Here is a 17,569-nt window from a genome sequence, read left to right as displayed (position 1 = left end):
TTTCTTCTGATGATTCCATAAGAACTTTGGAAAGATTTGGGTTAGCTGAAGCCAGCCTTATCTGGGGGCTCAGAAAAGAGGGGAATGGTTCATCTTGTACAACTTTAAGGAAATTCTGAGAGGGAAAAGGACAGGGGAAGCAAAAAAAAAAAAAAAAAAAAAAGAGGGAAAGAGGTAAAGGGAGAGGAGAGAGGAAGCGGGAAGAAGAGTAAGAGAAGAGTAAGGGAGAGAGTGAGAAAAAGAGAAAGAGAGGGAGAGGGAAGGAGGGAGAGACAGAGAGAGAGAGAGAATAAAAAAAAAATCTAAGAATCAAGTTTCAAGACTCTTTATGTGCTATAGAAAAGGATGAGGTTTACCAGCAAAGTGCAAAGGGAATCCTGAGAGAAGAGACAGATTTTTCTCCTGCCATCAGAAATAATAATAATAAGTGGGGGGAGTGAGGGAGGGAAAAAAAGCAAGCAAAACAAAACAAAAACAGGAATGTGTGTTTTGAGCAGGAATGAGGAGAGCTGGGAGGACCGTAAGGGGGTGTGTACAGAATTTCATTAAATTGTTACTTTAAGATTGTCTTCTTAAAAAAAAAAAAAAAGAGAGAGAGAGAGAAAAGGAGGGGGTGGAGAAGCGGGAGCGAAGGAAAGGAGGCAAACGGCAAAGTGAAGGAAAGCTGGATAGCTCGGCCTCTCCAAACTGATTGATTAGTCATGATCCCCGCAGTTTTAACAGGGACTCATTCAATTGGGAAGGTGGAGCGCTGGGGAGCAGATTAGCATACGCTTGTTTACTCATCTTCTGAGGGATTTTTTTCCCCCTCTTTCCTTTCATTTTGAGAAGAAGGAGGGAGGGGAGGGGGGACTGGGGGGGGGAGAAGGGGGCTGTGGCTTGTGTTATAAAGGACGCAAAAAATAAATAAATTAGAGCATCTTTTGGGGGGAGGGAATTCAGCGGATCAGTCTTAGAGGAGCTTTTTTTTGGAGCGAGAAATCATATAAAATAAAATGAAATAAAACAAGGAGGAAGGCAACCAGCTGTTAGGGGGGGAAATAAGGCAGATAAAGGAGCGGGGAGAGAAATTAATTGCCAACCAGGAGGAGTTGGGCTGTATTTTTCAAAGGTGGGGAGAGTGGAGCACACACCTTGAGGAGGAAAGCGAGAAAGAAAAGAAAAAAGCAAGTGGAAGGGGGGGCTCGCCCAAGAAGGGTGAAGAAGCGAAGAAAGTCGAGGCGCCGAGGCTCCCAAAGCTGGCAGCTCCGGGCGGCGGTGCAGGGGCGAAGGGGGGGCGGGGGGAACCGTCGGACATGCGGCTCTGGAGTTGGGTGCTGCACCTGGGGCTGCTGAGCGCCGCGCTGGGCTGCGGGCTGGCCGAGCGTCCCCGCCGGGCCCGGAGAGACCCGCGGGCCGGCCGACCCCCGCGCCCCGCCGCCGGCCCGGCCACCTGCGCCACCCGGGCGGCCCGCGGCCGCCGCGCCTCGCCGCCGCCGCCGCCGCCGCCGGGCGGTGCCTGGGAAGCCGTGCGCGTCCCCCGGCGGCGGCAGCAGCGGGAGGCGAGGGGCGCCACCGAGGAGCCGAGCCCGCCGAGCCGGGCGCTCTATTTCAGCGGGCGAGGCGAGCAGCTGCGCCTCCGGGCCGACCTCGAGCTGCCCCGGGACGCGTTCACGCTGCAAGTGTGGCTGCGAGCGGAGGGGGGCCAGAGGTCTCCGGCAGTGATCACAGGTAGGTGAGGGCGCCCCGGCGGGCGCTGCACCGTCCCTGCGGCCCCAGAGGCGCGCGGGTGTCTGGGCGCGGGTGGCGGGCGGGTCGGGGGCTTGCGGGCGTGTCTGTGCTGGAGCTGCCCCGCGAGCGGCGCAGAGACATCCGGGCGAGCTGAGAGCCTCACTTTGCCCCATCGGTGGAATGGGCACACTCGGAAGGCGTAGCTGCCCGATGCCTGGAAGGAACCTGGGGAGCCCTCCTGACGGCCCCGCGGACCCTCGGCCAGTGAGGGCTGGTTCCCGGAGAGCCTAGGGCACGTAACCCGTGCTCCGAATGGTCAGATGCACTCTCTCCGTTTGGGATGAAAGGGAGGATGACCCAATTGAGATGCATGTGAAAGGAGACTTGGGGACCGTTGATTTCTTTGACGTTTTAATGGGGGTAACTCCCCTTCATTAGGCCCCATTCCCCTGAAAGCCGGCAAGGGCAAGGTTGTTGTAATCGCCAGGACTTAGAAGTCCTCGAAGTGCCCCAAAGTTGCTCACTGATTGAAGCCTGCCTCTGGGACTCACCCTCACCCCCTCCACGCCATCCCATGTCCTAGCTTTTAAAGCCCATTGCCTGTCACTCGGGGCTGGGACGAGACCTTCCTAAGGCATACCCCGCCAGCGTTCCCCAGACGCGGCTGCGAAACGGGGCGCTTTTCTCATTTGGGACTTTAAGAGCCCGTAATGAATTTGAGTTCTCCCTCCTCAGCCTCCCTCTCTCTCCCCTTCGCTGTTCCACGGCAAAGCCTATAGTGAAACCGGACACTTTGCGAGGATTGCAAACCTTAGAAATGCTCCAGCATCCATTTTCCCCCCTGTAAATGAATCTGTGGAAATGCCTTTAATAAAACTGGGGAGCGGAGGTGGGGGCGGCGCTGGAGAGAGGAGGAAAGTTTTGCCTTTTCTGTCTGGGAGATTCCCTTTCTGCACAAACAATCTTGCCATGTCCTGGGACGTCTTAAAGTGAGAGTAGGGGTTCCCCCTTCAGTGCAGCCAGGAAACGTGTGAAGGCGTTTTGCGATCCCACCCCCTCACACACACACTTTCTTAGAAGGGAAAGCTCTGAGCTCTTCGGGCAGTTCTGCTTCTTCCTGTCTTTCCATGGCTTGGACTTTCACAGATGTAGCACTGACTATCCAGTTGACATGAAGACCCCTTTAGGAGACCCACACTCTGCTGCTATCCCAAGAATACGTCTCCCAAAGCCCCCGCTTTCCAGCTATCAAAGGAGAGCGATACAGTGATTCCCCCCAACAACCCACAACTGACGTCATCGCATGCTATTTTTCCTTTTTTTTTTTTCTTTCCCGGGAAGAAGAAGGAAACTGAACTCATTCACTTTTAACTCGCAAGCCCTATTTGCCCAGAGGAGGGTCTAATTTGGAACAGAGGGGACGTTATCCATAATAATAATGACGATGGTGATAATTTAGGGCTGTAGTATGTTGACTTCTCTTTCCAAACATGTGAAAAAGCAAAGAGACTGCTGCTTGGAGGTGATTTTTTTTTTAATCTGTAGGTCTGGTTTTTCCTAGTCTTTACCTGTCGTACCAGTGATTTGGAAGGCATTCCCTGGAGAGAGGAGAGCACAGGGTTATGCAGACATCATCAGTGAAAGGGTAGTGAATGCATTTTAACTATGTAAGGGTGTCTACATAAATACATGTATATATATACATATACATATATATAACACCTGGGATTCCACAGGAGACTGCTTTATAAATGTCTATAATTCAGACAAGGAGCCTCTCTTCACACGCATTCTCTTGAGCACTCATTCACTCTCTCACACAAAGATTGTTGCAGTAAAATACTTTAATTGGATGGGGGGCATTAGGTTATTATTGCTTGTATAAAATGCCTGGTCCATTTTATGTGTAGAAATAACATTCCTCTCAAAACGAAAAAAATAAATAAATAAGTAAGCACTGCTGTCGTGTAGCACCAGAAAGCCAGGAGCTTTTCTCCTGAGGATTCTGGTGGATTTCTTTTCCCTCCCCTAGTTGAGTTGGAGCCAGATTTGGCGGTGTGTAAACACCTGGCTCTGAGCCAGAAAAGACTCATTCTGCATATCCTCCACATGGTACAGGCTGTTGGACTAAAAAGAACCTGCTTCTCCTTGAATTAAAAAGCAAACAAACAGAGGTTCTTTGCAGAAGTACTTTTTCAGCTCCCTCCTTCGTGTAAGTTTGGGCTGGGAGAGCCAGGAACGAGGTGGGCAGCAAGGATCCAGTGCTAAGGCTCACCCTCTCGCTGCGACCTCAGGTGCCCAGTTTGCTGCCTGACCTCTGCTGGCTTTCTCTGGCTGGGCGTTGCCACTTTCCTAGGAATCCCTGGTCACCTATCTTGAGAGAGCAGTCATCGCTCAGCAGGGACCGCGCTGCTATTTCAGGCAGAGAGTTGCTGTCTTGCTGTCAGGCCAGGCTGCCTTACATCACTCTTTGCTGCAGGATTCAATTGGGTTTCGTAAAGGTCTAATTTTACGGTGCTGTTAACCGGGTCTGTCGTCTGGCAGAGGCAGGCCTTGCCGCTCCTGGTAGGCGGGCTATGCTCCCAGATCCGCCCGGGATGCTATTTCTGCCCCGGTTCAAACTTCACTGACACCAGTTCAGACAGGCGCTCGGAGAGACAGGGGGAAGGAGTGAAGGAGCAGTTTGCTTCTGAAGCTCAGAAAACATGCCTTTTATTTTTCTGAAAGGAAAGGAGAAAAATATATATGTTAATACATAAAAAAAGGAAAGGCTTATGCAGGCGAAAACAAAGCCAAAGTTAGAAAGTGCCTATGTGTAGGATTCTCTGGAGGGTCCACCAGTGGATGGTCTTTAGGATTGAAGAATCCTTTAAGGCTACTGTGAGAAGGGTCCTCAGAGTTTACCCAAGCCAGTTTCCCTTTTGGCCGAATGGGGAGAGAGACACACAGAGAGGGGAGGGGTGTGTGCTGGATGACACAGCTCCTCAGCAGCAGGAACTAGGATTTAATCCCTGGCATCTGACTTCCAGGCCTTGCCCCCTGCACCGCTGAGAGAATGTGTCCCATAAACACCATCACCTCTCACCCCACACGGACCCACCACCCACACAGCCTTCAGCCTTCATGCATAGCAATTTGGGCTCCCTTTCAAGTCAGGGGATGAGGGGTTGTTTCTGACACATCCCTTTGCTTTTGTACCACACCAGGCAGGAGGAACCAGACCCCTGTTCCTCATCCCCAACTGCCCCCTCAACACCCCTCCAGTTTGAAAGAAAAAGGAAAACAAAAGACTCAATTTGCTCCATCGAGCAGAGGCCTTGAGCAGCAGTTAATCTTGTTAAAGTTTCTCCTGACCTGTTAGATAAGTGAAATGTGGACCCCACAAGTACTGCCCTCCTCCCACCCCTGTCCCACTCCCCTTCCCTTAGTGATTCGGAATTCCTGCTCAGAAGGAGAAAAGGATTTACCTGAATCCCATCCAGCACCTCTGCTTGCCAGCCTTTTTTCTTTTGTTCTAATGGTTGGACTAGATTAAGTGTGCTGGTTATTCCCAAGAATCTTTTTTTCCTTCCCTTCTGCAGCCCCCACTTCCTAGTATCCACCCAACCCTCAAAAAAGAGTACCCACATTTTCTCCACTTCAACATTGCTGTAACAGTGAAGTTTGGGTTTAAGTATATGGCTAGGAGTCCATATATTAACAAGGCTTTTCTCCAATATCTGTAGTCCTACCTAGGATCTAGAATACTGTAATAGTTAGAACTCAGTTTTAGTAGCCAGGTTACCTAAGTGGAATCTCTGCCCCTAACTAACTGTGTGACCTTGGGCAGGAAAGCTAGTTGACTTCTCTGGACTTCATTCACCTTCCTCATGTATGGAGTGATGATGGCATAAGTACTTATCTCATAGAGTTGTGTAAATGCTAAGAGAACTTGGACGTGGAAGGTACTTAAAACTGGACTTGGTATGTAGTAAGTGCTCAACAAACTTCATTCTTATTAGACACGATTTTCCAAATATCTCAGTCTTGGCTTTCTGGACTGGGGAATACTTGAAGGTATGAAGAAATCCAACTCTACCTGGGTGCTTCCTTGACGATGCTGGGCACTTTCCTTGTGCCAGCATGTTTTGCCCTCACAACTACCCTGAGAAGTGTGTATCATCGTGTGTACTTCACAAAAGAAGAATCTGAGTTTCAGAGAGTTGAAATGACTTGGTCTAAAGTCCCACAGGTTCTCAGTGGACAGAGCTTAGATGTGAACCCAAGTCCTTGTTTCCTCTGTCAGCAGTCTTTTCGGAGAGAGACGAAGTGATTCACATGCTCTTCCTTAATCTTTCTGTGGAATGTTTCCATTCCTTTCTGCATCTCTGTGTGTCAACCATATACCTACAGATTGAAGAGGGTGAGAAAAGGGTATAAATCTCAACTGAAGCCCTGGATGAAACCTGGCAGATCTGTTTTTCTTTTCACATCAATTTATCAGACAGACAGGCTTGCAATTTCTCTTACATGCAGTGTAATTTGAGTCAAGTCACTTCATCCATCTACCCCTTGGTTTACTTATCTATAAAATGGGCATAATGACATCAGGATACTTCAATGAAATAAACATGCAAGAAGTACACAGTGCGGTGTCAACTTGAATTAGGGACTCAGTCAAGGGTAGCTGAATCTAGGAAGTAGCTGCGTCTCTTTTTCCAGTTTCCGACTTTGGCTTTCAAAAAGTGGGGCCTGTTTGTAAGGCTTCCCCTCTTGAGTTGCTGGGGTGTCTCTCTAGAGTAGATAACGTACCTTGGGGAACAATTAGACTCCTTCAAATACCTTTCTTTCACTTTGATCTTCTCCTCTTTGACATGCTAGGATGACCCCTCAGTAATAAGAGCCAACGGAGGCCCAGAACCACTGGGACCTGTAAACAGGAAAACAAGTTAGCATTCAGAGAGAGCAAGCACCTCCAGAAAAGGAAGCCACACAGATCTCCTGTCGGCCTCTTGCTCCTTCCCCAGGTGCTCCCCAAACTCTCACCTTCCCTTGAGCTGCCACTCAGTGAACAAATAGAAGTGATAAAGGCTATGAAACCTGGGAAAGCACCTCCCATTTTTCCCTGCACAGAGAAAGGCAAAATTGAGGTCCAGAGATACGGAACTCGGGTGTGTGGGTTGTGTATGGCCAGCCTGGACATGAACTCGGTGATCATCTGAGTCAAACAGCTCACTGTGCAACAGGAAAGTTGAGGACCAGGGTCACACAAAATTAAACTGTATTCACAGATGGTCCCCTCTAAATGGTCTGAGAGATCATTCGGTCCAGCACTTTCCATTCCTGGCTGCACCTGGAATAACCAGCTTTTAAAACATCCTTCTGCCCAGGCTGCACCCCAAGGATTCTGATGTTGTGGGTCTGGGATTGGCCTGGGAACGCATGTTTCCCAAGGCCTTCTCAGGTAATGTTGAAGGACCACTAGTGAAAATAATCACTGATGTATTCTGACATCCCCTTGTTCTGCAGAGGCCCAAAGGGGAAGTGATGTTCCCTGCTTACTGAGCTGGGTAGTAGCTAAGCATTTAGGGAAGTTCTGGTGCCCCAGCTCTGAAGGACCCCTCTTCCATCCTGAATTCCTCTGTTCTCTCCAAATCCCTGGGTGCCACAGGTCCTGACATTTCATTTTTTCCAGTGCCATTCCTGTGTGGGACCATGATGGTCCCCACCTTTACAGGATGCACCTGATGTCAAATGAAGCTCTCAGAGTTTTGGAGAGAGAAGGCTCTTTGAACAGGAAGGATTATAAGAAAGGGAAGCTCAGCTGTGAGGCATTCACCATTCACTTTGCCCTGGGCTAGTCCTTTAGAAAGATGTGTGTTCCTATTACTTCAAAACCCCTCACCTTGAGATCCCTCTAAAACCAGCACTGGCTGCAGGTGTCTCCAATGAGGAAATGAGAAAATCTCCAGGTGCTAGAGGTAGGAGGACTCCCTCTATATAAGCTTGTCTCTTATCTACCTGTGGCTGAGGCCTGGGGAATCCGGTAGGCATTTGTTTCTCTCCTCACCAGTTGCCCGTTCTCTAGAACTTAGTTCCCTTTCCCTAAGGTTCTCCTAACTTTCTTCTTACTGCAGTAAGAGCTCTGCTTCTTGCCTTGATGCAGTTACTGGAAATGCTCAACTGTGATTCTGACACCAGCAGCTGAGAACTGACTTGTAAGTTCCTTGGCTTGTTTGAAGATCTGTAAGTGGGAATTAGGAGGTCAGAGTACAGGTCCTGGTTTGGCTTCCTCTAAGCTGTGTGACCTGTGGTCTCTGACTTAACCACTGGGGCCTCAGGGGAGAGGGTTTTGGGGATGGTTACTCTCAATGTCCCCATCTCATGGGCTGTCATGGGACCAGGTGAGACAATGCCGGGAGAAGCTGTTGGCTGAGGTCAGACCACAGTGCACGGGTCAGCATGGTTAGGAGGAGCTAGAAGGTAAGAAGATGTGAGGGATTAGTGCAATCAGGATCATTCCTGGAAAGGTGCTTTTATTATCATCATTCACACTGTAGATGATAAACAGTGATGGAGTTAGCAAACCTTTTCATGCCTGTGACCTCACTGGAGTTCTTTGATGTTGGGACTTCATAAGTCTGCCAAATCCTGCCACTTACTGCTTTATGACCTTGACCATTTACTGCTTCTCTCTGGACCTCAGTGTTCTCAGGATGCAAAAGGAGGGTCAGGGGTAAAATAGGGACTTTCAAACTGTGCCCCGTAATCGTAGGGCACTTCTGGGACAAGGGTGAAAGGCAGGACTCTGCCTCTCTCCTTCCCTTCACCTTATTCCACTTAAATTGTGTGATTCTACAAGCTTATGTTTAAAGGAATATGTTCCTCCATTACACAGAGATTAAATGGACACGGACTGATATTGAGGAGTTATTAATCTTGATAGGTGTGATATATATTGTTCTTATGATTTTTTTTTAAAGATCCTAATTTGTTAGAAATGCATACTGAAGTACTTGTGGGTAAAATTATGTTTTGTCTATTTTGTTTGTTTATTTGTTTAAAAACCTCCAGAAAAAAAAAAAAAAAAGATTCCGGGGGTAGTGGTAGGTGAGAGATTAGCAAACTGATAACAATTGGTGAAACCAAGTGATTAAACCTTGGAGCTTTAATACATTTTTGTTCATGCTGTGGTGTGTGATTGAAGATTTCCATAATAAAAAGTTAAAAATACTAAAAGTGTTTGAGAGTCACAGGAGGAAGTTAAGTCTCAGTTTCCTGCGAGTTCTGTGACCTGAAAGGTTTGCAAATACGGAGACCACCGCTTAGAGAGGGTTAGGGACTCCCCCAAGGTCGCACAAAGATTAGCTGAAAGTCATGACACAGCCCAGGCTTCAGATCTGAGGAGCTCCCCATCCCCTCCTCTCTATACACTTGCAAACTCAAGTGAAAATTATTATCCAGGGAGAACCTGAGGGGAATAAAAGTGATGAGGGGAGCGTTAGGAGGAGCATGGAGAAGGGGCAAGTGGAGGCTTGCTCTGCAATAAGAAGCTTTTGAGTGAGAAAATTATTTGCTGTATGGGACTGCCCTACATATTGTGAAACGTTTAGCATCTTTGGCCCTGTTCATGAGAATTTTATGGGATCTGCTAGTGATTGTGACAGGCCCAGAAGTATTGTGACAATACACACACACATACTCATATGCTCACAGGTCCACATACCCTTAGTTCTCGTTTTTCTGGTTCCTTATTTCTGTCCGTCCCTAACTACCTGGAGAGCAATTCTAGAGCCTTCTAGAGCCCTGGGGCAGTGACCTGTGGGAGCATATGTTTACTGAGGAAGTATTTTGCAATGGTTGATCACAGGACTCAGGAATCAAACTGCCTGGTCAAACCCTGACTATTGCACCTGCTGGTTGTGTGACCTTGGCCAAGTTACTTAGTATCTCCAAGCTTCACTTTTCCCCTCTGTAAAGTGCAGATAATACTAGCTGTTACTTCATAGGGTTGTTTTGAAGATTAACTGGGCCTCCATGTGGAAAATGCTTAGTAATGGAATCTAGACCATGCAGTAACCCAGCAAACGTTAACTCATATCAGTATTATGTGTGCCAGCCATTGCCATGCATTATTTCTAATAATCTCAATAACTCTAGGAGTTAGACATACTTATCTCTTTTGGCAAAGCCAGGAATTGCCTTTTCCTCCCTTACAACTCAGGAAAGAGTTATTGCTGTCATTTAACATAAAAAAAATAAAAATTTAAACAACTAAAATGAAAGGCAAACAAGATAAACACATTATTGTGTCATTTAAAAAAAAATAGTGCATGCTCATTGTATTTCTGAGATTTTTTTACAAAGAACAAGAGACCAGGTAAAATTTGTCTATTTCCTGCCCAAGCATGCAACAAGTATTTTTTGAGTTTCTGCTCTGTGCTGGGTACGGTTTTAGGCCTTGAGGACAGAGCAGTCAACAAAAGAGAGAAACATCTCCGCCCTCAGGGAGTTTATATTCTGGGCACTGGGTGTTGGGAAGAAGGTAGAGACAGACTATAAATGAATTAGCATATATATCCCATAATGTCAAGTGAATGTTTGTAAACAAAAAGTTGAGAAGTAAGTCTAGGAATGCTGTGTGGGAGTGGGGATGCAGGAGGAGTGAGGAGTGAGATTTGAAAAGAGTGGTCAAGGGAGGCCATCATGAGAGTAGCATTGAAGAAGAGACCTATGAGCAGGCCTGAGGCTCTCTGGAGAAGGCCATGGTGTATCGCAAAAGGAGGAGCAATGCGCTTTGAGCTAGGAGATGTCAGTTCTAGCACTAGCTTGCTGTGTGACTTTAGGCAAGTCACTCTCCCTCTCAGAACCAATTTTCACATCTGAACTTTGTGGTACTGTAGGGATTATTTGCACTAAAGACACTTCCACGGACACTTCCTAGGATTCTATAATCCTCATCAAGGCTGTCCTCAGACAAAACTATGAAGTTGGCAGTTGTTCCAGTTTTCTTCCTTTTCTGGTGTATTTTCCTCCACTAGGTGGTGCCTGTGCCTTTCACCCTCAGGGGCCAAGTGTGGACATATTTTCGGCTTCCACACCTCAGCAACACTGGGGAAAAAAGAAGATGGTACACCTTCTTGCTAAGTACCATTGACTGGTAACAACTTGGAATGTTACTGCTCCATTGGTGGATACTCTTTTAGGACTGCCCGGAAAGCTTTGTGTCACAAAGCAATGTACCAGTGGTGGAATTTCTAAGACTGACTGAAGACATTATTTGGGGAATATTGGTACTTCCTGATAGCTGGAATCCATCCTATTAATAATATAACTAGTTCTAGCCCCCACAAATATCCAGAAAACTCGCTGAGTGACTCCCAGTCATCACTTACTGGGTGAATGCTAGCATATTCATATTTTGTAATTTCTTAGGATATAAAGGCCATTCCAGACAAATTCCTGGACTTTGGAAAAGACCACTGGCCTTTTAGTATTGCTTATCATTTTAATCAGACAACTCAGTGAATTAAAATACCAACACTCTGGAGTCTGTCATCATTTTCCAGACTATTTTCCTTCAGAGGATCCCTGGAACTGTCATCTCTGAAGTATATTCTGCTTCCTCTCAACTCCCTCCCCCTTCTCTCTCTCTTCCTGCTCCTCATACCCAGCTTATTTGCTTTGACCACGTGGAGTTTTCTCCAAACAAGATAAAGAAAATGTTTGTTTTTCGGTATTATTTGCCACAAACCCAGGGTCCACAGAACCTGGAAAAATATAAGAGGTTCCCCTCTTCTACTTTAGATTGTAGAGAACCCTGGTCTGGTCTCAGATTCCAACCCACTTGGAGGAAACTAAGATATAAAAGCTGGTCAGTAACAACTTGGGATATCGAAGTATGTGAGTAGGGGCAGCGTACCACTAGTTGCTGAGCCCTGATATAGCCTTGTGTGTTTAGGAAGCCAGTGGTCCAACCCGTACCTATTATCCTTGTAATCAAGAAGTTATTCCTATGCCTGTTCCATATCCATTCCTGTTGCTCTGTGAACATGAAAGATCGCTCGGCAGAATATGGCCAAATGCATTTGTGTGGAGGGGGTTATTTTCCCCAGTGTGACTGCAGATCTTTCAGCTCAGAGGCTGATGAAGGAAGAGAGAAGGCTATGTTAATAGGCTAATCTTAAGATGCAAGGCACCCAGGCAGAAAACATAAAACATTGATAAATGTGATACTCAGTTTTGTGAAGTAAACTTCATTTAAGTCCAAAGAAACAAGGTGTGTCAAAGTCCAAAGGGCTCATCCAAGCCATTTATTTCATAGATGAGGGACTGAGGGTTGATGAGGAAAGTGGCTTGTCCAAGTCAGTGACCAAACTGGGTAAAGACGACTACCATGGACTGATAACAACTTAAAATGTTACTCTTCCATTGGTAAATACTCTTGCATGACTGCCCAAAAGCTTTGTGTCACAAAGCAGACAACTTAGAATGTTACTTCTACATTGGTAGATCCTCCATTGGTAGATACTTTAAAGTCTTAAGCCAGGTCTGGGTCCACTTGTCTCCTGACTTTACACCCTTTCCCATAGATTAATTACCCATCTGTCTACTAATGGTCATTATTTGTCCAGACTCCACTGGGCTCCAGACTCACAGATCCACCTGTCTACTGAAATGTTAGCACTTTCTACAAACTCCACACTTCCGAAACAATCATCTTCACTCCAAAATTCCTTGCATCCTCATCTTGATTGGTGTCACCCACTCTACATTACATCATCCACCATATTCAATCAGTCATCAATTCCTGACTCTCCTGCTTCCTTATAATGTTTATAGCCAAACTCTCTTCTCTGTACCTTAAATCCTCTTTTTCTCTCTGTGACTATTTCCCTAGTATTATAATGCCCACTTCTCTGAAATTCAATCCCTGCACTCCCTTCAACCTGCTCACCAACATCCAACAGTCACATCTGTCCAGAATGCAAATCTGACTCTGTCACTTCTAGCTAAAAGATCTTCAGTAAAATCTGAATTATTTGAAGTTCCCCCAAATGCACCTGGCTTTTTAATTATCACCTTTTTACTTGGCTTATCTTCTATTTCCAGTGCACTATTTTGCAGAATCTTTATGCCTTTACAGGATTTTGCCAGAGTTTTCTCTCTTCTGAGAAGCCCTTCATAACTTCCCCAAAGTGTAACTTGTTCCTTACCTTATTCATCTGTTCCCACTATGCTTTCTGCACACTTTTATCAAAATACCTGGAATTATGACATTTAATTGTGTACATATTTGAGATCTTATCCATCTCAAGTTCTCTATTGCCTCGCTCAGTATCTGACCTATAAAAGGGCTATATGTATTTTTGTTTAATAAATGGATGACTGGATAAGAGAACCAGTTGAATATCTAATAATTCTGGGAGAAAGAGCTCAGGAACCTTAGGCATGTTGCATTACGTAACCAAAGCACATGACCTAGCATGTGCGTCACCGTCAGAAACATTACACAGTGGTTAATTCCATTTACCCCTGAGCAAAGAAGTCAGAAGGGAAAAGAAATCTGGCCTTCCGAAACAGAAGGGGGAGGGGAATAGTGTATTTAAAGGCCTTCTCAGCTCTCACATCGGGCTTTCTAATCCAAGCCACATTTTGGCCTTGGTCTTCGCCTCTCAGCCCTGTGCCTGTTTGCAAAACATTTGTTTTGTGTGTGCACGGCAGCACATAATCTTAAGCTTTGCTTGCCTCTCAGATTTCCCTCTCTCCCCCTTATCAGTGTCCTTCTGAGCCGCAAGTGTCCTGGCAGTCATATCTGTTGCTTGAGTCTTCACCCATTTCCCTCCTTTCTGTTAGTGGGGCTTTCTATCTGCTTTCCTTGATTTTCCTTGATCTTGTGAGACCTTGTGATGACCTCAGGATCTGGAATTCTCTATCCACTGTTTATATACCCCTAGGAGAGAAGACACATTCTCAGCAGTAATAACAGTAATGACAGCAGCTAGCTTATAATAAGCACTTACTATGTGCTGGCACTATGCTGAATGCTACACTTTGAACACTCTGAAACTGGGTTATAAAGTTGCATGACTCCCTGAAGTACCTATGGCTAATGGGTGGTGAAACTGGAATTCTAATCCACACCAGTTTAATTTTATCTCTCTTCATCCTCAAGGCCTGACACATTGCTTGGAACACCACAATTACTCAGTAAATGTTCCATGAGAGAATGAATATATGAATGACTGAATGAATGAATGGTGGTGCCCCCCAGTGGCTAATGCAAACATTTGAAGAATGTAGAATGGAAAGGTAAAGAAGGAAGAGAGGGAGGGATAGAGGAAGAAATAGAGGAAAAATCTGAATCAACATTATAAGATTTCAAAAAGATTGGCTAAGAAATCTCAGATATGCAAAGTATATTTTATTTGCAGGTGATTTTCAAACAGAAAGACATTTTACATCCATTAGAGCATTTCCCACCTTTAACTAGTCCTTTAGGAGATATACAGTTGTCCCTCAGTGTCCATGGGGGATTGGTTCCAGGACCAACTCCCTCAATGCCAAAATCAGAAGATGCTCAAGTCCCCAATGTAAAATGGCATAGTGTTTGTGAATAACCCACACACATCCTCCCATATACTTTGAATCATTTCTTGGTTATTTATAGTACATAATCCAATGTTAATGCTATATAAATAGTTGTTATGTGGTATTATTTGTATTATTTTTATTAAGTATTATATTTTAATTTATTCTGAAATATTTTCAATCTGAATTTGGTTGAATCCGCAGATGCAGAGGCTACAGATAAGGAGGACCAATTTTATACTTATTTCAAAGATACTCTGTTTGCCAAAAATGTTTTTGGATTCTTGTTTTGAGAATCAGTGCCTGGGACATGCTTCCCCAGATATGCTCAATGGAGCCTCCTTGTCATCCTCTGATGAGGGCCCTGATGCATTCTCAGGCAAATCTTGGAATTACATGGGTGACCATGCTGAGTGAATATGGGGTTTTGAATAGAACAGTGACTCTGGAATAACAAGGCTGATTTTTAGGTGACTATCATCAGAGCTGATTAAGCCTTGATAGAGCCAGTATTAAGCTCTCAGGATGACCCCTTTACAGAACAGCCCCCTAAGAGGCTGATGAAATCTGCTAAAAACAAATGCAATATCTTGACCTTCCCTTTCCCAAATTCTAAAGCTGGAGTAACAGAAACTGCTTTATCAAATCTGCTCAGTTTACAGACTGAGGAACTGAGATCCATGGATGTTTAGCTGTTAAATTAAGCTAAGCTAAGTGAGTAAGGTTAAGCAGCAAATTGGCAGCAAAATTGAAACTAAAATTTAGATCTGTTGACTTCCACATCAGTGCTCTTTCCACTGGGTCACTTTATTTTCCTTTACAGTGTGGGGTGATAGTTATAACTATGGGTTTATATCAGTAAGATTATTAGAAAACATCATACAGCTGTTTAATTACTTTTTTAAAGAACTCATGTGCCAATCTGCTGTCCTAGACATTCTTTAAGATTCAATGGGAAGTGAAAGTTTATTAGGAAAGGTAAATGTTCCTTCATTTCTTCCTTCTTTCTAACCATTCACCCTGCTATTTCATATGTAGTTATTAAGCAATTTTTATATATTATACATTGAGTTAGGAGATGAGAATTAAAAAGAAGAACAAGGCATATTTCCATGCCTTGAGGAACTCCCAGTCCTAGTGGTGGAAGCAGACTGGTAAACAGATAGATGACATCATGGTAACTGCTATAACTAAGCAATTAACAGAGTCCTGGGGAAGCACAGAGCAGAAACACTATGTTATGAAACACCCATGTTTATCATGAGAGCGAAAAACCGCTCTGAAATTTCAAAGGCATAAGTGATCTTTTCCACCTGGAGGATTGGGGACTTGTTCATGAAATGAATGTGTATGTATATAGAGTGTGTGCTCTGCCTTGTGTGGGGGTATAGCCATGTATGTAATTTTAAACATATAGCCATAAATCAAATGAGAACAATCAACACTTCTGGATTCATGCCTCAGCTGTAGATACTTACCCAGAGTATCTTTTAGGAGCATGGTGTTAGGAAATTATTGGACAATTCAATATCCATCACCATCTGCATCAAGCCAATACAACTCCTTATCTTCCCGCCTCATAGCATTTATCACACTCTATTGTGATTTCCTTGGTATCTGTCTGTTTCTCCCCAGTTGTCTCTGAGCTTGGAGCAGAGACCATTTTGGTCTTCATCTCTGCATTATTCCTGTTACTTCGCACAATACTAGGCATGTCGGTGAGGGCTGGGTAAACAATGTTAAATGAACGAACAGATTAGAGATGGCTCCAAATAAGGAATAAGATAAGGTGATTGAATGTGAGTGCTGTGAAGAAAAGGTGCTTTGAGAATTAATAGCATAGGCCTTAGAAAGACCAAACAGTAAAGGCAGACCCATTGTGAGTGGCATTGAGTGTAAGATATGGCCCTGATCTCTCTGAGCTAACCAGTTACCTATTGAAATGTATATGCTTATCATCTTTCCCTATCTCTCTGCCTCTCTTTCTTTCCAGTGAACCAGTATACCATCTATGCTAGCTTTAAGTCCCTTCCCTGTGGCTGTCCTTCAGCCTCTCCAAACCCATTCTTTTTTTTGAGATGGAGTCTCACTCTGTCACTCAGGCTGGAGTGCAGTGGCACAATCTTGGCTCACTGCAACCTCCACCTCCCGAGGTCAAGCAATTCTCCTGCCTCAGCCTCCCAAGTAGCTGGCGTTACAGGCACCTGCCACCACGCCAAGCTAATTTTTGTATTTTTATTAGAGGCGGGGCTTCATCATGTTGGCCAGGCTTGTCTCGAACTCCTGACCTCAGGTGATCCGCCTGCCTTGGCCTCCCAAAGTGCTGGGATTACAGGTGTGAGCCACCGCACCTAACCTCTCCAAACTATTCTTAGAGCTGCTAAGAGCTAGGTGAAATTGTAAGGGATGTGTCCATGCTCCTCTTGCAATCTTCACCTAGAATATAAGAGGAGGAGGATGGCGCACTAGATTTTTTTTTTTTTTTTTTTAATCTAGTGTGCCAGGAAGTTATCAGAGAGCTTCAAACAATGGAGTTACTGGATCTGGTTTATGGTTTCCAAAGATCACTCTGACTACTATGTGGAGAATGGATTGCGTGAGGCCAAGAGTGAGGTCTCAGTTACAACAGCATCATGATCGATTGCTGATGTTATGACTTAGTATTTTGGTTAATATAATTATCGTTTATTTCCTTATGAATACGAGTACCAAGTGAAATACCAGAATAGCACTCCTATTTTAGATGAACAGAGGATAGGGGAGTTTTTGCACTTGGGTTCAGAAGTACTTGATTTGTAAACCCGAAGACATTTTCTGTAAAACTTTGAGGTTGTGCACATTTTTCTGGAGTCAAAGTTCTTTTTAGTTTCTTAAAGGGATCTATGTCCCCGAAATGGTGACTTACATGCTGAAAAACAGGGGGCATACCAGGTCATTTCCTGAAGCTTGTTCCCAGCTCTAAAATATGAACACTGTAGGGGATCTGTGAAAATGAGAATGTTGATGTTGAGTTGTCATATCAGACTGAGCAATTGCACTTTCCTTCATCTGTACCCTTGTTGGAGTAAATAGAATTTGGACCTTTTTTTCCTCTGAGGAAGAATTAGTTTATTTCTTAGAAATATAATCTACAACTTTGTTTATTCAAACTCTGCTTTCTGAGTTTCTCTGAGTTTTTAAATAGGCAAGTTCACTTCAAATGTGGCCTGAAGTGGTCCTGCCCATAAGTATTCACTATGGACTTTGACCATGAATCCACAAATCCAGCCACCTATCCACCCTTCCATCA

The 17,569-nt window shown here is 44.9% G+C and overlaps 1 protein-coding gene across 1 annotated transcript in view; it reads left to right on the top strand.

The window, feature by feature from the left end:
* Window positions 1-913: 913 nt before the first annotated feature.
* PAPPA (pappalysin 1) overlaps window positions 914-17,569 on the top strand; it is a 249,129-nt gene continuing 232,473 nt past the window's right edge. The window contains exon 1 of the mRNA XM_055271320.2: window positions 914-1,710. Within this exon, the coding sequence (XP_055127295.1) occupies window positions 1,296-1,710 (415 nt within the window). The 5' untranslated portion in view covers window positions 914-1,295. The remainder of the gene's footprint in view (window positions 1,711-17,569) is intronic.

The sequence above is a fragment of the Symphalangus syndactylus genome, chromosome 3 (genome assembly GCF_028878055.3).
Source record: "Symphalangus syndactylus isolate Jambi chromosome 3, NHGRI_mSymSyn1-v2.1_pri, whole genome shotgun sequence".
NCBI lineage: Eukaryota > Metazoa > Chordata > Mammalia > Primates > Hylobatidae > Symphalangus > Symphalangus syndactylus.
This window is presented reverse-complemented; position numbering and strand designations above follow the sequence as displayed.